This window comes from Panthera uncia, chromosome C2 (assembly GCF_023721935.1).
Source record: "Panthera uncia isolate 11264 chromosome C2, Puncia_PCG_1.0, whole genome shotgun sequence".
Classification (NCBI taxonomy): domain Eukaryota; kingdom Metazoa; phylum Chordata; class Mammalia; order Carnivora; family Felidae; genus Panthera; species Panthera uncia.
This window is the reverse complement of record NC_064810.1, coordinates 8,802,458-8,824,491: the sequence shown is the minus strand read 5'-3', so window position 1 is coordinate 8,824,491 and position 22,034 is coordinate 8,802,458. Positions and strand designations below refer to the sequence as shown.

Sequence of the window (22,034 nt, the reverse complement as noted above, 5' to 3'; positions counted from 1 at the left end):
GGACTACTCTGCTTGGTCAAAAGTTTTGTATCAGAGGTTTAATTGCAATTTGATAATTGGAAATCACATTCCTTTAGATTAAAAAAAATAATGGACATCATGGTTAGGGGCTCGAGGCAGTCGGTGGTTAATCTGATCTATGCAGAGAAGATAGTTTTGTCGAATAGAAATAAAGGGGCCAAAAAAGGAGTCATTTGGTCTAAGATGTACTTATAAAGTATTACAGTCTATAAGGCGTAGTCTTTTTTTTTTGGTTTTTGGTTTTTGTTTTGTTTTGTTTTTTAATTTACATCCAAGTTAGTTAGCATATGGTGCAACTATGATTTCAGGAGTAGCTTCCTTAATGCCCCTTACCCTTTTAGCCCATCCTCCCCCCACAACTTCTCGGGTAACCCTCTGTTAAAACATAAGAGACTCTTAAATATGGGGAGGCATAGTCTTTTAACATGACCTAGAAGAATGCCTTCAGAGATTCCTTCCAGGAAATGGGGTTGACCCTCCCTTTGAGTCTCACCCAGTGGGGCAGGCACCCCCAACCCTCACTGGGGCTCCCTGGAATTTAGGGAAGGGCTACAGCCAGGTGCAGACCCTGCATGTTTAAAGAGCTAAGATCAGGGCTGAGGAGACAGAAGACTTGATTTGAGGTGTGATTTGTGTCCTGAAAGTGAGCTGGGCATCCGCCACGGCACTGTGCGTGGAAATGGGAACAGGCAGGTTTATGGAGTTAACACCTCGAAAGACACGAGTCTTCACCGCTGCCGTGTGGTGACCAGTTTGAACCAACCACAGGTGGTAGGGAAGGTGCTGCAAGTGTCACCTCGAGACTGGTGACCACTGCAAATCTACCACACTGCCAGCACATAGTAAGACTGGGTCAAGTGTGCTGGTCGGACGGATACGTTAGCCAATAGGTTCTTGCTTCCAATTGATTTCTCTTGGAAAGTAACGTCAAGGTTTGGGCAAGAGCTGCAGTGTTCTTAGCTGGTCAGAAACCTCCAAGTTTCAAGGGGTGCCTGGCCGGCCCAGTCGATTGAGCCTGCAACTCCTGATGCCAGGGCCATGAGTTCAAGCCCCACAATGGGCATAGAGCTTACTTAAAAAATGAAGAGTGGGGTGCCAGGATGGCTCAGTCAGTTAAGCATCCCACTTTGCCTCAGGTCATGATCTCACGGTTCGTGAGCCCCGCGTCAGGCTCTGTGCTGACAGCTCAGAGCCTGGAGCCTGCTTCAGATTCTGTGTCTCCCTCTCTCTCCCACACTCATGCACTCACTCACTCACTCTCTCTCTCTCTCTTTCAAAAATGAAAGTGTTAAAAAAACACATTTTTAAAAATTAAATGAAAAGCGTTGTTTTGGGGCGCCTGGCTGGCTTAGTCAGTAGAGCCTGCGACTCCTGATCACAGGGTCATGAGTTTGAGCCCCTCATTGGATGTAGAGAAACCTCCAAGTTTAACCTATCACATTACCTGCTGGGGTTTTAGTTTGGTTTGGAGTTTGGTTTGCTTTGTTTTGTTTGTCGATGGTACTTCTCTGTATATTAAGGATTCTCACGTAGCAAGTGTAGATAGAAGCCAGTTCCTCGGGGCTGGGACTGGACTGGCACAAGGAAGAAATGCGGGTGCTGCCTGTGTTCTCACGGTCTCCCTTCTGTCACAGAGGGTGGCTCGTGTGCTTTGGAATCAGCTGAACAAGGAGACCCGGGAGCATCACGTCACCTGTGTAGAGTTGTTCTACCGGCTGCACTGCCTGGCCCCGACGGCCAACATCTGTGAGGACATCATCTGCCACGCCCTCCTGGACCCTGACAAGGTCAGTCTTAGCAGCCTGTCTTCTCTGTCCTATGATCCCAACTGCCAGGCCACCCATCACTGCCTGTGCCCGGGACAGACTTACACACATACAGTCATGCCAGGGCTCAGCAGGCATCCTGATCAATCAACAGGTGTTACAGAATCTTGGGGTCGGGAGGCCTTCAGAAGCTCTAGCCATCCTTTTCAGAGTCCTGAGAACATGGGTTGTGTCCGAATTAAGGCTCACCAGGGAAGTCTACCCCAACTCCTGTGATGTTTGCAGGAACCGTGAGCTCTCGCAGGTGAAGTAGGCAGTCATAGAGAATGCATCATCCTTTTAGGCCCTGGCCGTCCTTTGCAGTCAAGTTGTATCCTGGTTCTCTAAGCCACTTGCGCCTGACACCTTCAAGAGGTGTGAGAACGCCACGCTCTCTTGTGATCTTTGATCACAGGCCCAGGTGTGCCCCTGGGTGTAGGCTAACGTGGCATCTGACCATGTGCGTTATTGTGGTAAAGTGAGCAAGGAAGAGAGGAGGACGTAGGTCTTCCTCCTGCAGGCCGGTCAGAGCCCAGCACCTCTGCTGACGTTGCTGCCGCCCTGCTGAGCTCCTGTTTGTTACGCGGTGGGGTTTGCTGACTGCGGACAACATGCTGTTAGGAAACTAGTGCCTCACTGCCGTTTGTTTCCTCATCAAGGGGACAAGACTAGAAGCTCTGTTTAGGTTCTCCGTCATCTGGCACCTGACGAGAGAGACCCCAGGCAGTCGCGTGACATCTCACAACCGCTCCTTAGACAGGTAAGGTGGTCCTTGTGGGCAGTTACCCTGAACGCACAGGACGCTCTGCCGAGGTTCCTGGTCAGTGTGTCCAGCTGGGGAGGGGAGCGTGTGAAATGGAAAATGTGACCCCATGTTCTGGATGTACAGCAAACGGTTCCCACGATCCCCCAAGTGAATTGAGGCCAGACACATGTGAATACGTGGTAGGAATGTTCTCAATTTGATCCTGGGGGCAGGAAGCCCAGCATGTATCAGAATCACCGGAGGAGAACATGCCTCACGAGGGGACCTCTGTAGGGGACGGTGGTCTGGGTCTGGAACGGGCCGGTTGGCTACGCTGGGTACGTACACTCGCAGTGTCCACTGTGTTCGTGAGATGTGAACTTCACTGCACTACAGTCTAGTGCACTTTTTTTTTTTAAATCCCCTTCCTTGGGGCGCCTGGGTGGCTCAGTCGGTTAAGTATCTGCTCAGGTCACGATCTCACGCTTCATGAGTTCAAGCCCCGTGTCCAGCTTTGCGCTGACCATGCAGAGCCTGCTTGGGATTCTCTCTCCCTCTCTCTCTCTGCCCCTGCCCTGCTTGTGTTCTCTCTCTCTCTCTCTCCCCCTCTCTCAGAGTGAATAAATAAACTTAAAAAAAAATTATTTAAAGCCCCTTCCTTGTTTCCAAACCTGGGTGTGGTACCAGGTGCCCAGCTTTAGAGAGATGCCAGCTGATTCTGATGCTGGCGGCTTAGTCCCACAGTCGATTGAACCAATGTGGGGTGAAGCCCGGGCATCGGGACTTGGAAAGCTCCCCCAGCGATGCTAGTGTGAAACCAGGGTGGAAATCCCCTGGCCTTTGTCTGCGTGGGTCTTTAAGCCCGGTTTGCGTGGAGCCGCCTGGGGGTGTCCTGGTGCACGGGGTCACCGAACGCTGACTCAGTGGTGCCCTTCCCACCCACAGGTCCCTGTTCGTCGTGCTGGACAGTCTGGCCTGCACGGACGGTGCCATCAGTGCGGCGGCACAGGGCTGGCTGGTGCGGGCGCTCTCCCTCGGTGATGTGGCACGCATCCTGGAGCCCATGCTCCTGCTCCTGCTGCAGCCCAAGACCCAGAGGACCTCCATCCACTGCCTCAAGCGGGAGAACTCAGCAGGTGAGCCCGCCACGGAGGGCAACCCCGGGGTCCCTGGACCTGGGAAGGAGGGAGGGAGGGAGGAGCAGCCCCGACCCCAGCTGCCCGTGGTGACAGTCAAGTTCCTTAGCCCCACTCAGTGGTTTTGTCAGTTTCAAATGGTGTGAGAGTACTTTGTAATGTTGTGAAGACTTTTGAAGGTTAAGGAGCAGATGAACCAGCACTTAGAAATGCTACAGAGTGTGCTTGTCGTTTTCACTGAAAAATCAGATTTTTTTTTTAATAAAAAAGGAAATGTTTAGTAACCTATGCTCCAATAAGAAATAGCTGAGGGGGCGCCTGGGTGGCTCAGTCGGTTAAGCGTCCCACTTTGGCTCAGGTCACAATCTCACGGTTTGGGAGTTTGAGCCCCGCGTCGGGCTCTGTGCTGACAGCTCGGAGCCTGGAGCCTGCTTCGGATTCTGTGTCTCCCTCTCGCTCTGCCCTTCCGCCCCTCCCCCCAAAAAATAAACATTAAAAAAATAGCTGATTTTTTTTTATTCTTTTGCTAATGAAAAATTCAAGTGCACCTAAGATAGGAGGAAAGAATAACAGACCATCCACACCAGTCTTCCCAAGCCGATGCCTTCACTTAGAAGTCATGGTTTGGTGTCCAGCGGGAAGTTAAGTTTGAGGAGGCTAGGCTGGCACTTCTCTCCAGATCCCTGCTCAGAGCTAGGGATAGTTTAGGTGGCCTCCAGCTAGGAATGGCCGAGAAGTTGAAATTTGCATGTAATCTGGTCAATTGTATCTATGAAAAATGACTTGTGAGCCTTCAAACACATGGTAAGAAACCACAGAAACCACAGTGGTTTCTGTTTATCCATTTTTCTGTCTGCTCTCTAAGGTTCTTTCCAGCTGTAAATTCTGTGAACATACAATCAGAAATGCAGAAGAAATAAGCCTTTGAGTTCCAAAAAACTTCCAGAGGCATCTTTAGCACAAGTAACAGTAAATAGGAAGAAGAAAAGAAAGGCTAAAATAAACCTGATGAGTGCGTTCCATTTGGGTGATTAGCTCCTGGCACAGTTTATGAACTAACATGACTTCCCACAATAGGTGTGTTTTATGACTTCCTGCAGTTTTCTAAGCAGTGGGTTAACAGGCTTTGAGTTAGCTTGTTTACGGGCTTTGAGTTAGCTCACTGGGCTGTAAATACTGTTTGCGCCAGTCTTGTCTTACAGAGAAAAGCAGCCTAACCTGCATAAGCAGCAATTTTGGAGATGCTGCCTAAAACCGTAATCTCCCGTTTTCCTCTAGGAAAGAAAGCTGGCTGCCTCCTCAAAGACAAGGCCTTTTATTATTCCGTATTATGAGAAAGTAAAGTCCAAAGAAATGTAAACTAAAGCACCTTCTCGAAAGTTTGGCTATCATTTATGGCAGCTAAATTTTTTAGTGTTCCTTTGTGTTACGAAGGAAGCTCTGTAAGGGAAGCGAAGCAGAAATAAGATAAAAATAGAGACAAACCATAAGAGACTCTTTTTTTTTTTTTTAATTTTTTTTTTAATGTTTATTTTTGAGAGAGACAGAGACAGAGTGTGAACAGGGGAGGGGCAGAGAGAGGGAGACACAGAATCCAGAACAGGCTCCAGGCTCTGAGCTATCAGCCCAGAGCCCAACGCGGGGCTCGAACTCAAAAGCCATGAGATCATGACCTGAGCCGAAGTCGGATGCTTAACCGACTGAGCCACCCAGGCGCCCCAGGAGACTCTTAAATACAGAGAACAAACTGAAGGTTGCTGGTGGGGTGTTGGGTGGAGGGAAGGGCTACGGGGGTGATGGGCATTAGGGAGGGCACTTGTTGGGATGAACACTGGCTGTTGTGTGTAAGTGGTGAATCACTAAAATCAATTCCTGAAATCAGTATTACACTATATGTTAACTAACTTGGAGTGAAATTTAAAAAAAAAATGAAAAAGGAAGTTTTAATGCCACGTGTGCTGGTTTTAAAAGTCACACAGCACTTCCTGCTGCTTCCTGTAGCCCATGTTCCCTGCACCCTTCCCAGTAAGAGAAAATGTTTTTACCCTGCCTTGCCCTTCCCCTGGAAGGAACTAGAAGTGTAGTGCCTTACTCACACTATCTGTGTAATAGTGTAGAAATCTATACTGAAGATACTACTACGAGCATCAGGCAGCTCGTCTATTTCTGTCTTATTCTTCCTCCTTCCCTAATCTTATTTAATGTTCATGGAATAGATTTGCTGAGAGCTGTGTATTAAGATGGTTTGGTGATACATACCAAAGTCTTCTTTCTGGTTGTTGTTCCTGTTTACAGAGACCTGAAATATAATATAATATAATATAATATAATATAATATAATATAATATATAATATAATATATATAATTGTATTTAATATGTAATCATGTATTTTATTTTTTATAAAACATGTTATTTTTTTATCTTATTACTTTGTTTTGAGAGAGAGTGTGCATATGCGCAAATAGGGGAGGGGTACAGAGAAAGGGACACAGAGAATCCCAAGCAGGCTCTGCACTGTCAGCACAGAGCCTGACACAGGGCTCCATCTCATGAACCATGAGATCATGACCTGAGCCGAAATCAAGAGTCGAACGCTTGATGGACTGACCCACCCAGGTGCCCTAAGACCTAAATATTTTAAAGTATTGCATATTTTCTGATTATACAAGTACTAACATGCTTATTTTAAAAATTGAACAGGGCACCTGGGTGGCTCAGTCGGTTAAGTGTCGACTTTGGCTCAGGTCATGATCTCGTGGTCCATGAGTTCGAGCCCCGCGTCGGGCTCTGTGCTGACAACTCGGAGCCTGGAGCCTGTTTCAGATGCTGTGTCTCCCTCTCTCTGACCCTTCCCTGTTTGTGCTCTCTCTCTGTCTCAAAAATAAATAAACGTTAAAGAAAAAAACTGAAGTAAAAACATACATCAAAGTCCCTTGAAATGCGATTAGAGCTAGGTACGGATAATAGTTTGATAGTCTTCTAGATTTTTTTCATAGCTGTGTATTTCAGATGCTCTCATGTAAATGAGCTCATTCACCACAACCTGATTCTGCAGCTTGATTTTTCTTCCCCTCCTTTTTTTAAAAATTTATTTATTTTGAGTGAGAGGGCAAGTGGGGGAGGAGCAGAGAGGGAGAGAGAGCGAGAGAGGGAGGGAGAGAGGGAGGACACGAATCCCAAGCAGGTCCCACACTACCAAGAAGCCACAAGGTTATAACCTGAGCCACAACCAAGAGTCGAATGGTCGCTTAACTAACTGAGCCATCCAGGCGCCCCTTGATTTTCCTTTTTTCATGTAATATATCCCACACACTGCTCCGTATCAGGACACGTATCTTTTAAAAACCCGAGTAGCACTTCATTGCATGCGTGAGCTGAGGTTTTTTCCAGTCTACATGTTGTGTTCACTTCCCGGTTTATCCTCACACGTGACCGTCCAACGAATACCCTTACAGCTTTGAAAACTTTCTGCTTTCGTTTCTGTGGGATACGTTTCTTGAAAGGAAACTGCCGAACAAAATAATACGCATTTTTAAAAATCACCCTCCCCGTAAAAGTTGGTTTACTTGTCTGCCTTTTGTCCGTAATACAGTGTGGACTCCAGTTGTTATAGTTTTTTGGGGGAGTTTTATCCACATTGATCTTTCTGTCTGGCTTTTTAAGATAAAGATCGTTCTAGAACTGACTTATCGTGGCTGACCCTCCTGTTCTGAAGTCATTTGTCGTTTTGTAATTTCCAGAAGACTTGCACCGTTGGTTTCACCGGCAGAAGACGCCTTTCAAAGAGGCGGGTGGCGCGTCCGAGCTCCAGGAAGGCGGCTCGGAGGAAGGTGCGTCTCTGAACCAGTTCACCACCGTCGACCGCGAGGCCATCTGGGCCGAGGTGGAGAAGGAACCAGAGAAGTGCCCCCCAGGAAGCGAGCCGAGTGAGGACGACCTGCCCTACTACGTGGACCTTCCCGACGGGCCCGCCTGCAGCGCCGTGGACAGCAGCGAGCGCACGGAGTCTGCGGACACGAGCTCTGCCCACACGGACAGTGAGAACACGTCCTCCTTTTCTTCTCCTTCCCACGACCCGCAGGAGCTGAGCGACGAGGAGAACTGCTGCGCGCCCATCCCCACGGCTGGCAGGGCCTACCCCCAGCGCTCGGCCTTGCTGGCGGCCTTCCAGGCCGAAAGCTTCAAGCCCACTGCCAAGTTGAGCCTGGCGCGCGTGGACTCAGACAGGACCCGGGCGTCCGAGTCGTTGTCCAGCGACGAGGAGGCCGACCTGGAGCTCCAGGCCCTCAGTGCGTCCCGGCTGCTGAAGCAGCAGCGGGAAAGGCAGGAGACCATCGAGGCCTTGTTCAAGCACATTCTGCTCTACCTGCAGCCCTACGACTCCCGGAGGGTTCTGTACGCCTTCTCCGCGTTAGAGGCCGTGCTCAAGACCAACCCCAAGGAGTTCATCGAGGCGGTGTCCAGGACCAGCATGGACACCAGCTCCACCGCGCACCTCAACCTCATCTCCAACCTGCTCGCTCGCCACCAGGAGGCCCTCATCGGCCAGAGTTTCTACGGGAAGCTCCAGACCCAGTCTCCCAGCGTGTGTCCCCACTCGCTGCTGATCGAGCTCCTCACCTACCTGTGCCTGAGTTTCCTGCGCAGCTATTACCCTTGTTACCTGAAGGTCTCCCACCGAGACACGCTCGGCAACCGGGACGTGCAGGTCAAGAGCGTGGAGGTTTTGATTCGAATCATGACCCAGCTGGTCTCCGTGGCCAAGTCCGCCGAGGGGAAGAATGTGGAGTTCATTCACAGCTTGCTGCAGAGGTGCAAAGTTCAGGAGTTTGTCCTGCTTTCGCTGTCGGCGTCCATGTACACCAGCCAGAAGCGCTACGGCCTGGCCACCGCCGAGCGAGGCCGGGCCCTGCAGGAGGAGAGCCTCTTCGAGGAGAGTCTCATCAACCTGGGCCAGGATCAGATCTGGAGCGAGCACCCGCTGCAGATCGAGTTGCTGAAGCTCCTGCAGGTGCTGATCGTCTTGGAACATCACCTGGGCCAGGTCCAAGAGGAGGCTGAAAATCAGCCAGAACTGTCCCGGGAGTGGCGGAAAGCCCTGAACTTCCAGCAGGCCATCAGCGCCCTGCAGTACGTGCAGCCCCACCCGCTCACCTCCCAGGGGCTGCTGGTGTCCGCCGTGGTGCGAGGGCTGCAGCCGGCCTACGGCTACGGCATGCACCCGGCCTGGGTGAGCTTGGTCACGCACTCCTTGCCGTACTTCGGAAAGTCCCTGGGCTGGACGGTGACACCTTTCATTGTCCAGATTTGCAAAAATTTGGACGAGCTAGTCAAGCAGTATGAAAGTGAATCTGTGAAGCTCTCTATCAGGTACGGCCAACCCTTTGATACGCTATTCTTGCCTTAGTGACAGTTTTTTTCGAGGAATGACTAATTTGCCGTAGAAGCCACTTGGAGAATAATTTCAGCCTGATCAGCCGCCTGTCTAGCGTCGTCAGGAGGGGTATCTAGGAACGAAATGCTCCCATCCTTTACTTTTTATTCTACACAGATACCCAGCCCAGCTGAGTATTGCCGTCGCTCTCCGTTGTTTTTGCAAAACAAAACTAAAAACATGCATCACCTTCACAGAAATTCTAAAACATCTGAAAACATTTTTCTAGAATGACCGTATGAACTTTACGTAAAATTGCACAAAGGATGCCCATGGTTATTATAACTATTTCAGTATGAGGGCCCCGGTTTATTTAAGATACCGCTGTCTCTCTGGTTTCTGTGTTTCTAGGTAGGATTAAATACTTTACAGCCTCGTTTTTAAAAATTCTCAAAACAAGTTTCTCATTTCTTCACCAAAGCATAACCGCCAAGAGGGAAAACATCTCTCCGGATTATCCACTCACTCTTTTGGAAGGTCTGACAACCATTACTCACTTTTGTCTTTTGGAACAACCCAACCAAAACAAGAAGGTAAAATTTTTTTTCCGAGTTTGAGGCAATTTTCTTGTATTGTTTTGTCTTCGTTGGGTTATGACCGGTTCAAATAAGAAATGTGCAGCACATGTGAGTAATGAAAATATGTATGCAAATGTATGCTTGCAAATGAAGTGCATATGCAAATATGCATGCACAAGGCTGTGTGAAAGTAAACAAGTGTAGTTTGTTCTTCTGGCGTTCCCTGGGGCTCCTTCCCAGTGCCCAGTGTTAGATCAATAACCAAATGGGATAAAATGTCCTCTTTCTCGGACATATTTTTTACTTGACCTCATGGCGTTTGTGAAATCTGCAGTCTGAAGCCATTTTAGCTGTTAGTTGCTCTGACCTGTTGGGGATTAAAATTTTAGAATGCAGCTGCTGCTTTGGCCGGATGACCAAAGGAGTCTGTGACGTGGGGCCTCGGACTCCCAGGGGCTCCTCTTAGAAAGAAGGCTATGGGTTGAAATGCACAGGGAAGCATTTTGCGTCCAGATCCCGGCCTGTGGGACTTGTCAGAGGTGTGAGTGCTACGGCCCAGACTCCCATCCCACTGGTGCCCTGGCGATCACCGGATTCTGGTTATCTAGTTCTGCCACACACACAGCCGAGACTCATGTTCATTTCCAATTCTTAGACCACTGCTGTAAGCGATCCGACCAATTTGAAAAATGCCAAGAATGCCATTCTGGAAGAGTTGCCTCGAATCGTTAACACCATGGCCCTTCTCTGGAATGTTCTCAGAAAGGAGGAGACTCACAAGAGACCCGTCGATCTCCTTGGAGCCACGAAGGGATCCTCTTCCGTTTACTTTAAAACCACCAAAGTGAGAGAACTTCCTCTGTGGTTTGATTATTTCTTTTGTCTTGTGTTGTCCCACCAAAAATAAGTACGTACAGGAATATGTACATAAATAATCAGTGTGTGCTCAGTGAAACCCAAGTTAGGCATAAGTCGGAGATAGAAACCTCCAGTTAGTTTGTTAGAATAACTTTCCTATTCCTGACTAAAAGGCTTTGTGAGTTTTTAACCTATTTTTTTCCTTTCACCCTTTTCTTTTAAACTAGAAGTTTCTGGGGGTTTAAAGATCTTTCCTATTGCTCTCAAGCATTTCTGTAACACAGCTTGTCTCTTATGTCCAGCTTTTAATATTGCCTTGGACACATGGGCACGTCAAGGCAGAATTTAGGGTGTCACTGAGTTTTTTTACTAAACCAGAAATGCAAAGCCCAGAGTATTTCTGGTTTACTGAGCTCTCCCCCAGTTCTAACGGTCTCTGCCTTAGAAGCATCCGGGCACGTGGCTCACAGTCTCTGTTTGCCAGGTATGGCGGCTTGGAATTATCTGGCCATGTCTTGTGTCTGCTGACCACCCAGTGCCAGGTGTGGCCTCTGGGCTCACTCAGGCATCCAGCAGCCCAGACTGGGTGGACTGGTTCAGAGCATGGGGAGCTGGGGAGCCTGGGTTCAGCTCCCTGGGACCTTGGGAAAGTTCACTAGGCTCTCTGTGCTGGAGTTTCTTTGGTTGAAAGCACACACCGTCCAAAGTGCTGTACATTTATTAGCATATCTAGCCCTCACATAGGAGGTAAGCGCTCTTATTAGTCCCAAGTTAGGAACAAGAACACTGGGGCGTAGAGAGAGTGAGTGCTTTGCAGTCAGTTATACATCTGATAAGGCAGCCCTGAGGCTGGACCCAGGACCCAGGAAGGAGGATATCTCCCTCATGTGCTCGTTGTATCTAAAGTGATATATAAATAAATAAATAAATAAATAAATAAATGAATGATATTAAATATAGGCATAGGGGCATAGTACGTGCTCAGTAAATTCATTCGAACAAATATTTGCGTGCCTGCGGCTGTGTGCTGGGCCTTGTTTATACCCGGTGAGCAAGATGGAAGAAGTCCCTGTGCTCACGGCAGACACAGCCGTTACCCTCCAGTTTAAAAGTAATGACGAGAAACAGTGAGAGGAAACGCAGGACATTCTGATGGCATGTGACCAGGGAACCGGACTGGGGCTGGGCTTGCGGGGCAGCCTTCCGGAGGCCAGCTAGCGGGCTTCTACTCCTTGCGTTACAGGCGCTGCGTAGTGGCCCCGGCCCCACTCTGCCATAACTCTTCTTTTTCCCGTGTTCTAGACCATACGACAAAAAATTTTAGACTTCTTGAACCCCTTGACGGCGCATCTGGGAGTTCAGTTAACAGCCGCTGTTGCAGCAGTATGGAGCAGGAAGAAGGTTAAACGCCTCAGTAAGATGAAGGTAGAGTTTAAAAATCAAAGTTGTATTTAAACTTGCTCTGCCAGGATCACCAGAGTCACATGCAAGTGACGGTGGTGTTAAAGGCCGGCTCGGGAAACCGCTGAAGTGCTTTCACTGCTTTAAATGCGTAGATGACACAGGCGTGTCTCACTCCAGCTGGGACTGCAGGCGGGCAGGCGGGCGGGCAGGGAGCTACCCCTGGCTTCTGCTTTCGGATCTCTCTGTGACTTTTTTCTATTATTATCTTTTTGAGATTATTTTGAGAGAAAGAGAGAATGTGTATACGCAAGCAGGGGAGGGACAAAGAGGGAGACAGAGAATCCCAAGCAGGCTCCACGCTGTTGGCACAGAACCTGACACGGAGCTTGAACTCATGAACCCAGAGATCATGTATGACCTGAGCCGAGATCAAGGGTTGGACACTTAACCAGCTGAGCCACCCAGGTGCCCCTCTTATAGATGTTTTTAAACCATAAGATACTTTACTTTTTGTTTTAAGAGAAGTCTTAGGTTCACAGCAAAATTGAGGGGAAAGTACAGAGATTTCCCCAGTATCCCCTACCCTACACACGCATGGTGTCCCCCATTATCAACACCTCCCCACAAAGTGGTGTGTTTGTTACAGTCAGGAACCTACTTTTTGACACATCATTATCACCCAGGACCCATAGGCTTTTTAATTTGTAAAAATAGTACTTACAAAAGTTTATACCTGATTCAAATCCTCACGTTCCTGTTCCCAAAGATAACTTCGTTTCGCATTTCATCCATTCTTTATCCACTCACTGTGGTCCATCACTCAGTCCTCAAGGGACTTGGTTTATTTCTGCAAAACCAACACAAGCCTCTTCCTTTTTTCTCTCTTGACCATCTAGGTTCCTACGTCACACCTCCCTCAGAGGGTCTTTCCCACCCCCTGGACACTATCTCAGTGTCCAACATAGGCTCCTATTCCCTGAGGAGGCATGAAAGGTTGGTGGCCCAGGCCACCCAGCTTAGCACCTGTGGGGTATTCACTGGTGGTAAGTCTGATCCTTCCAAGTGCATGTAGCCACATTATAGAGACTCGACATCAAAAATGTGTCTCCGGGGGCACCTGGGTGGCTCTCAGTCAGTTGGGCATCTGACTCTTGATTCTCAGCTCAGGTCTTGATCTCAGGGGCGTGAGTTCAAGCCCTGTGTTCAAGCCCTACATTAAAAAAAAAAAAAAAGATGTGTCTCCCATCCCTGGGATTTCCTGCCAAGGCCAACCGTCAAGAATCTGATTTATCTGTTTTCTCTGTTACCATCCTCATACTTCTAGGGCTCCCTTTCAATGTCAGCCTGCTTCCTTCAAATTACGTGTATCTGTTTCTAAAATGCTCTCTGAGGGGTACCTGGCTGACTCAGTTGGTGGAGCATGCAACTTTTGATCTTGGGGTTGTGAGTTCAGGCTCCATGATGGGTGTAGAGATTACTTTAAAAAATAAATCCTTTCTGGGGCACCTGGGTGGCTCAGTCAGTTAGGTGTCCAACTTCAGCTCAGGTCACGATCTCATGGCTCATGAGTTCAAGCCCCGTGTCGGGCTCTGTGCTGACAGCTCAGAGCCTGGAGCCTGCTTCAGATTCTGTCTCCCTCTCTCTCTCTGCCCCTTTCCCACTCACACTCTGTCTGTTTCTCTCAAAAATAAATAAATGTTGAAAAAAATTGTTTTTGATAAATAAATAAATGCTTTCTGAGCTTGAACGTACCAGTGTCACTGCCCCATCATCAACTGCACCTGTTATTCCTAATGTATGTCAGATGCTAATTCTGTCACAGTGATTAAATGCTTAGCTCACTCTTTGTCCCCACCAAGAGAGTCCTTTACCCAGTTTTTGTTTAAATATTTATTTAAAATATCAAAGTTCTTTCTCTGGGGGCAGCTCTTATAGAAGACTTTCTGTGCATTGTTCTTATGTTTGTTTTCTCTCTGTGAGCCTTAAGGGAACTATTCTTTTCCTTGGCAGATTGTCCCGGCGGCAAGCACATCCCAGCTGACCCTTGTCGACTTGATTTGTGCGCTCAGCACCCTGCAGACAGACACGGTGCTTCACCTGGCAAAGGAGGTGGTGAAGAGGCCGCCACAAATCCGAGGGGACGAGGTCAGGAGCCTGGGGATCTTCCAGATGAATGCGTGGCGCCCTCCTGTCTCTGTGTCTTATAAATTGTGTTTGGAAGGGAAGCAGAAGTCTCAGGAGCAGCTAGGATTCCCTGGGGGGTGGCATGGAGGTATTTTGCTGGGCTTGGAGGAGGCCACATGAAGTGTGCCCAGAGGGCTTTGGTGCACCTGTTTGAAGGTGGGAACCACCGGAGGTCAGCGGCCATCTCTCATCGTTCCCTCCTTGCTGCGGCACGCATTGCCTGGGAGTGGGTTCTTACCAAGTGCCTGCAGTATGCCAAGTTGAACAAAACCTTTAGAAAGAGGAAATGACACCTGCCTCGAGGAACTAGCAGCCTAAGAGGCATCAAAGAGAAGCAAAGCCAGACACTAGGTGAAGGTGGTAAAGGCCAACTTCTATTCCGTAGCTACGGTGTTAGGGGAGAGCGCGGACCTCAGTTCTGATCTGTGCAGAGGTAACAGAGTTCTTTGAGAAACGGAGGAGTAGGAAGCGTGAAGGAGCAGGGGCTCCAGCAAAGCCAGGGAAGTAGAAAATTACAAAAAAGCGGGGAAGGGGATTGGTCATTGTGAGTAGGCTGTTGGGTTTGCTGACCGGTGCTCGTGGAAGGTAGGCTCCTATCCTCCCGGAGACTGGGAGACAAGGGCCCTGTCTTTCCCAATGATGGTACTCCAGAGGACGGCTCCCAGCTCCTTGAGGAAGACAGTCCTGTTGTAAGGAATGTATGTGCATCTCAAAGGACAGAGGAAGGATTTATAACTACACTTTCCTTAATAAATGCTCTGAGAAGGAAGGTCAGGAGCCTGTTGGGTGCCGACTGAGCACACGGTCGATTGTTCTGGCAGCCTTGAACTCTCGTGGGCAGGCATTTTAAGGGGGCTGGGGTCATCACCTGAGGGACACCACCTTGAGCTGCTAGAAACCCTGGTGGTGTTTGTTCAGGTTAGCGTGGGGGATGGACGGGATCATTTCTGCTGAAAGTCAGTCCTCGTGGGCCAAAGTGGAGGCCTGGTGGAGAAGAGAGCTCTGACCAGAATTCAAACTTTGGTAATTTTTACATAAAAGAAAAAAAAAATGGGTCAGAGGACAGGACTCACGTGAGGCATTCTGAGAAGGAAGAGATCTCATCTGGCTGCAGCAGAAGCCGTGGTGTGTAGAGAGCTAGGATGGGACCATGAGGCTCCTATGGTTTTGCAGGCCGTTTTTGCATAGCGGGTGTGGAGTCCTTGCTGCCCAAGGCCTCGTGCAGTCACATACAGTGGTTTTGAAACAAAACCACTTGGGGTTTGTTTTTTTTTTTTTTGTTTTTTTTGGTAAGATTTTATTTTTAAGTAAACTCTACATCCAACATGGGGCTTGAACTCCCAACCCCAAGAACAGGAGTCACATGCTCCATTGACCGAGCCAGCCAGGCTTCCCAGAGGTTTTTGTTTTTACCAAAGCGGGGAGCCTCATTGAAAGCATAGGAGCTGTTTTTGTTCTTAATTCATTAATTTGATAGAAAGCAGGCATTTATTTCAGCCTTGAAATAATTGCATTCTATGAAGTGATTTAAAATTGTTAGGAAAAGTATAAGAATAATTACCTAAATGGAAACTAGTGGAACGGTCAAAGTGATTATTTAAAAATGCAGTTTTACTGAAAAAAAAAATTTTTTTTTTGGCAGCTGGGTAGGGCAGTCAGTGAAGCATCCACTTTCGGTTCAGGTCAAGATCTCGTGGTCCATGAGTTCAAGCCCTGTGTCAGGCTCTGAGCTGTCAGCCTGCTCCAGATTTTGTGTCTCTCTCTCTCTCTCTCTGCCCCTCCCCCACGCTCACACGCACGTCTGAGCATGCGCGCACGCTCTCGCTTTCCAAAGTAAACATTAAAAATATATAAAATAAAATAAATAAAATTACAGTTTCACTCAAACAGGTATTTGTTGTATACCAGTGTTTGTAGTAGCGTTGCTCACAGAAGTGAAAGGGGAGAAGCACCCCAGGTATCCATCGACGAATGATTACATAAACCAAAGCAGGTGCATCCATGCAACGGGGTATTCCTCAGCCTTAGAAAGGAAGTTAATTCTGACACCTGCTGCAACACGGATGAACGTTGAGGACATGTCAAGCGAAGCCAGTCCCAGAAGGACCAAAGTGAAAGGATTCCACTGATAGGACGTCTCTAGAATATTCAGTTGTGTAGACAGAAAGCAGAGTAGTGTTGCCAGAAGTGGGAGGAGAGAGGACAGGAGTTACTGTTGAACGGGGACAGAGTTTCAGTTTGGGAAGATAAAAAAGTCCTGGAGACGGCTGGTGAAGATGGCTGCACAACATTGTGAAGGAACTTAACGCCACGGAACTGGACACGTAGAAATGGTTATAATGAGGGGCGCCTGGGTGGCTCAGTCAGTTGTGTCTGACTTTGGCTCAGGTCATGATCTCATAGCTTGTGGGTTCGAGCCCTGCATCCAGCTCTGTGCTGACAGCTCAGAGCCTGGAGTCTGCTTTGGATTCTGTGTGTGTGTGTGTGTGTGTGTGTGTGTGTGTCTCTGTCTCTCTCTCTCTCTCTCTCTCTGCCCCTCCCTTGCCCCCCCCCTCTCTCAAAAGCTAAATAAATGGTTTTTAAAAATTAAAAAAAACAGAAATGGTTAAAATGGTAAATTTTATGTACACTTTATTACAATAAAAAAGTTTTATAACAAAGGAATATAGCTTTGAATTTTAAAGTTCTCACCCAGGATGGCAAACCAAAGCTGAACCCTGGAATAAGCACTGTTCTCAGCCATTTGTCACCCTGTATGTGAGAAAACTGGCCAAGAAGGTCTTAGGCCATGTTCATAGCTCTGCTTGTCTTGGAGCACAACTCTGCCTCTGGTCACGTCTTCCTCCAGAAGGGCCCCCCTTGCACGTGGCGCAGGGTAGTGGTCTTCCAGCCAGTGGCACGTGGCACAGGCCTGCGAGGTCCTCCAGCCAGTCAGCTGTGCCCTTCCTTCGTTCCAAAACTGAAGATAACTGTGCTTCGGGGGTAGGGAATCCTCAATAGTGAAACCGTGTCTGCCCTCAGTCAGCTGTGTTCTAGTTGGGAAAAGAAGACGAGCCAACCTAAACATGAGCGCCACGAGGCCCGGATGATGGCGCTGTTGAAGCCCTTAAGGGATCAGCTGTGAAATGTCATGGGAGATGTCCACGGCGTGTGTTGGACGTCTGCCCCCGGGGCCTCCCTCGAATGCCCGGGAGACTTGTCGTCTTTCGTTCTGGTACATAAATACTAAAGTAATCAACCCTGAAGAGAGGAGCAGGGTTGGAGAAACTGTCAGATCCTCGGTGACTTTGCATCTATAACTCTGAGCCAGTCTCAGGTGTCAGGAAACTGACCCTCAGCATTACAGCTGCAGAACCAGAGGGAGCTGTCCTCCGGAAGGAGGCTCTGTGACGGCTTTTGTGGACCAGGCAGGCCCTTGTAGTTTTGTTCCTTCATGTGGCTTGAAATTCTACAAGTATCTGCAACTCGTGGGCTAGAAATAAACCACGAGGGGGCGCCTGGGTGGCTCTGTCAGTTGAGTGTCGGGCTTGATTTTGGCTCAGGTCATGATCTCCAGGTTTGTGAGATTGAGCCCTGTGTCAGTGTGGAGCTGCTTGTGACCCTCTCTCCCTCTCTCTCTCTCTTCCTTCCTCACTCATGCGTGTGCCTGCTCTCTCTCAAAATATATAAATAAACATTAAAAAAACCCATTAGATCTCGTCTGGCTGGCTGGTTTTTGACTGTTCAAACAACAAAATTACATTTTATTGATTAGTTAATCAGTTCAACTTCCATAACTTCCACAAATAGCTTTTTATAAGCAAGAAGAGAAAAAAAATATGTTTTCAAAACCAATTTCTAAGTGGCTCCAATCCCTTGGGATGTAGGGAAGTTGTCTGGGCTGGGTTTGAGGGAATTCCTTGAGCTAAGAATTAGAACTTTTTATTGTCTCTTGTCGGTAGTGAGTCGCATGCACTCATGAGGGTCCACTTGGGCCACCAGAGTTTTATTACACCACAGCTTCCCCCAAATACTTGTTACAAGCCTGGAGGGGACTCGCCCTGAAGTCTGGTAAGAAGGGCGGTGATGATTTGGGACCTCACAGTGTGCATGTGTTTTGTCACACTTGGGGGCTGCTTTCACATGTGCTATCCCATCTGAGAGACTCTGGCTAAAATCCTTTCTTTGTGAGGATATAGACTCTCTTTCGTTTTGTATTCTAATTCTTTTTTTAACCTTATTTCCTAACCAACTTGGAGTAATTGGTTTCACTTTCATTTTCAGAAAGCACCGCTCGTGGATATCCCTGTGTTGCAGTTTTGCTATGCTTTCATCCAAAGGTAAGGCAACCCTTCACAAACTTTGCTCAATCGCAGCAATCACTGCACAGATGCAGTTGCGCTGATTGTAAACATGACTCCCAATTGCATTTCTTGCCAACTGGAGAGCCTTAGTTCAGAAAGCATCTTGAAGGTGTCCTGCCTGGTTTCTTCCCAAGGTGTGAGAATGAATGCCCTGAGGCTCTTCCTTCTTCTCCAGAAATCTAATCGGACTTTGTAAAATCCATGTGCTGTCCCTTGAACACTTCACATTCGGCGTCAAAGTGTTAAAGACTTAGAAAAAGGAGAAGTGATTGTTTTGAGTCCTCGGTGCTTTCCTGTGGTTTCTGCCTGTGAGCTTCATGTCTGTTTTCAGCCTCTGCTACAGGGGAGGTTGAAGCAGGTTCCCCAGGTGGAAGGGAAGCCTTACCGGACCCACCGTGCGGGGCTGCCTCTGTCGCAGTCACAAAGGCGAAGTGGGGGACATAGCCCCCTTCTCGTGTGGCGGGAATTGCACGGTCAGGCAGTCTTACAACCAGGTCCCAGCTCCTTGGTTAACAAGGCTCTCGGGCCAAGCTTCTTGCAGCTTGCCACCCCCACGGCTACAGGCGGGTAGATCCGAGCGTCATAGTCCCAGGAGTCCCTGGGTCTGGGGTTAAGTTCGAACCCGCTGTCGATACTTCGCCCACAAGCGATTTTCCAGTTCCTTCTTCCAGGGGTTAAAGAGGAGCTGGTCACGTCCGTCCTGGTGGTCACTGCTGTGCTTTGTAATGCTGGCGGGTCTCAGCATTACGGTGGTCTCAGTGACCCATGAGCCGTCAGCAGCTGCAGATTTCCATCCTCCTCCTCTTGCAGGGGAGGCACTGCTGAGGTGGCTCAGGACTTGAACCTGGGGCCCTTGGGCTGCGGCCTGTCGCGCTATGTGGCCTCACCATGAAAACTACTGAAGATCAGCTCCTGGCGGGTGACCTTGTGGGCTGATGGCTGCGACACTGGAAAGACCAGATATTAGAGCTAGACTGGCCCAAGGGGTCAGATAGTCCTCTGGTTCAAGGCCTTTATTTGATACACAGGAAACTGGGAGCATCTGACTTGTCAGCAGCAGGATTTCTGGTCTCCAGACTCCCCAGGTTCTTGCCAGAATACAAAAATGTAGCCCGTGCGTATTTTAATTTGAACAAGAACAAAGAGGTCAGTCAGATAGGCCATATGCCCTCTGCTTTCCAACTGCCTGGACCTAAAATGTGCTTATAATGTATGTTTTGACTTCTTCACCGTCGGGTTATTTTTTCCTGGTTTTTTAAACATAGGCTCCCAGTCACGGCCTTGCAAGAGAACTTTCCTTCGTTGTTGGGCGTGCTAAAGGAATCCGTACAGTTGAATCTAGCTCCGCCTGGATACTTTCTGCTTCTCAGGTACCGTGCCCCAGCAGTCACGTCACCGTGTTTTCCTGCCGGAATACATCTTGTTCCTGCAACATTCTTAGTCTGAAGCTGCTTGTCTCTCAACAGCATGCTGAACGACTTTGTGACGAGAACTCCCAACCTGGAAAGCAAGAAGGACCAAAGAGACCTGCAGGTCTGTGTGTGAAAAGGGTGGCGATGCCACCGTTCCAGGAGTAGTGGCCGCCTTTAGAGGACGTGCTCGTGGATAATCAGCACTGGGCAGAATCGGCTCTTAGATCTTTGTCGTCACGTCTTACTTCCCTCGTTACTGTCTTTCGGAGGCTCGAGGGACCCGGGCCGGGGTCTCCTGCTGAAGTTCTTGCGTCCGGCCTGAGCAGTCCGCTAGGGATTGACACGATGCCCCCTCCCCCCAACCGCACACAGATAGAGGTGGAGACGCCTCCTGCACAGCGTTAGGACAGCAACTCCGTACACATGGATTTCTGTCCTTGAAACCATTCTGGCCCCTCCTTGCTTAAGCAGTATTTGCTCACAGGAAGTTTCCAAAAACCTAAGAAAAGTAAAGGTGAAACTCACCCCAGGAGAAGGGAAGCCTTAGAGTAAAATGCCAACTACAAACGGAATGGCGGGGTCAGGAAATCACGATTTTGCAACCATTAGAATCGTTGGTTGAGGGGCTTTTGGAGCCATGGCTTCGAGTTAAACCGAAGGATTAGTGTATCAGTTTTACAGCCCTGGGGATGTTACTGCTGACCATTATCCCTAGCTTTTGTGAAAGGTCTCTCCGGTTCCAGTGCTGATCCACTGGAGCACGGTTTAAAGCACAGTCAGGCTTAGTTAGACAACCCAGGGACCCGCGTGGCCTCCACTTGTGGGGAAGAAAGCTGACGCTGCACGACCAGTACTTGGACAGCACTTCCCAGACTAGCCTCTCAAGGCCACCTGCCTCGTGGCCTATTACCTACAGCGCGCCCCTGCCTTCTGTCTGTTCTGGCAGTAGCGTTGGCCTCGGGGGTCACGGCAGCTGGTGTGCCTCACCCCGCTCCCTTTGGTTGCTCCCATCTCATGATGCCCAGCCTCCCTGACACCCCAACTCCTCACCCCTGCTTCAAGGCACACCTACACCTTTTCCCTGCCCACTCGCTGCGTGGGAAGTGGGATACCCTCCGAGCCCTCAGTCTCTTTTCTTGCTCTTTCTTGCCACCGTCGGCCACACCGCACCCCTGCCCGGGTTCGCTGAAGGTAGCTCCCTCACGTGTGCCCCTCTTCCCACTGGCAGTGCTCTCGCTCTGTGCCTGACCACCCCAGCCCACCAGTTGGGCTTACGGTCTATGTCAGGATTGTTCCGTTCTCAGACGGCAAGGATGTGCAGCCAGTCTTTGCTGGTGAGACTTGATGGTGCTGGCTTGAGAAAGGGGCTCAGCATTTCTGCCTCCATCCCAGCTACTTGGCCAGATTCTTTACTGATTATACTCCTGATATGAATCGTTCCTCACTTCACCCTCATCGAGTCAACTTAATTCAGTTAATTTTATTTCTTGTTAAATTATCGAAGGATGCCATTCTAGCAAGGACCCATGGCCCCAAAGACACCGGAAACAAATCTGCTAGATGGCAGTGTGCAGCTATAACTTCCTGTTTCTCTGTGGCATGCCCATGATGGCCAGTATGGTAGCCGTTAGCCCCCTGTGGCTGGTGAGCACTTGAAATGTGGTTGGTCTGAATTGAATGTGCACATCAGATTTCAAAGGTCTAGTGCAAAAAAAGAGTGTGAAATCTCATTAATAATTTCTATATTGATTACGTGTCGATCATGTTTTGGGTATATGAGGTTAGAAATTGTGAACTTGTTTCCTCTGACCCTCTAATATGGTTCCTGGAAAACTTCACATTACCTGTGTGGTTCATAGTCGTGACCTATGTTAACGTTTCTACCGAATGGTGTGGTTTTAGGCATTTCAGCGTCTTTTCCTGAGCTAACTTCCTTTCTTCTTTTCAGGAAGTCACTCAAAAAATCCTAGAAGCTGTAGGGAACATTGCTGGCTCTTCCTTGGAACAAACCAGCTGGCTAAGTAGAAACCTGGAAGTGAAGGCCCAGCCTCAGATCTCTCTAGAAGAATCTGATGCTGAGGAAGATTTGTGTGGTAGGTACACGGGGTCAGAAAATGATACCTGCTGGGGTGCCTGGGTGGCTCAGTCCGCTGAGCGTCCAACTCTTGATTT

General features: G+C 48.8%; 1 protein-coding gene across 4 annotated transcripts in view; it reads left to right on the top strand.

The window, feature by feature from the left end:
* The window catches only part of DOP1B (DOP1 leucine zipper like protein B), a 103,632-nt gene that overhangs the window by 62,536 nt on the left and 19,062 nt on the right, over positions 1–22,034 (top strand). For all 4 annotated transcript variants that reach the window (XR_007457183.1, XM_049627893.1, XM_049627892.1 and 1 more), the window contains 12 exons: positions 1,656–1,808; positions 2,486–2,586; positions 3,517–3,707; positions 7,450–9,079; positions 9,565–9,676; positions 10,317–10,505; positions 11,822–11,944; positions 13,934–14,068; positions 18,371–18,426; positions 19,716–19,820; positions 19,917–19,983; positions 21,811–21,955. Coding sequence is in view for 3 of the 4 variants with exons in the window: in XM_049627893.1 (XP_049483850.1) it covers positions 1,656–1,808; positions 2,486–2,586; positions 3,517–3,707; positions 7,450–9,079; positions 9,565–9,676; positions 10,317–10,505; positions 11,822–11,944; positions 13,934–14,068; positions 18,371–18,426; positions 19,716–19,820; positions 19,917–19,983; positions 21,811–21,955 (3,007 nt within the window). In the remaining variant the exon portion in view is untranslated. The remainder of the gene's footprint in view (positions 1–1,655; positions 1,809–2,485; positions 2,587–3,516; positions 3,708–7,449; positions 9,080–9,564; positions 9,677–10,316; positions 10,506–11,821; positions 11,945–13,933; positions 14,069–18,370; positions 18,427–19,715; positions 19,821–19,916; positions 19,984–21,810; positions 21,956–22,034) is intronic.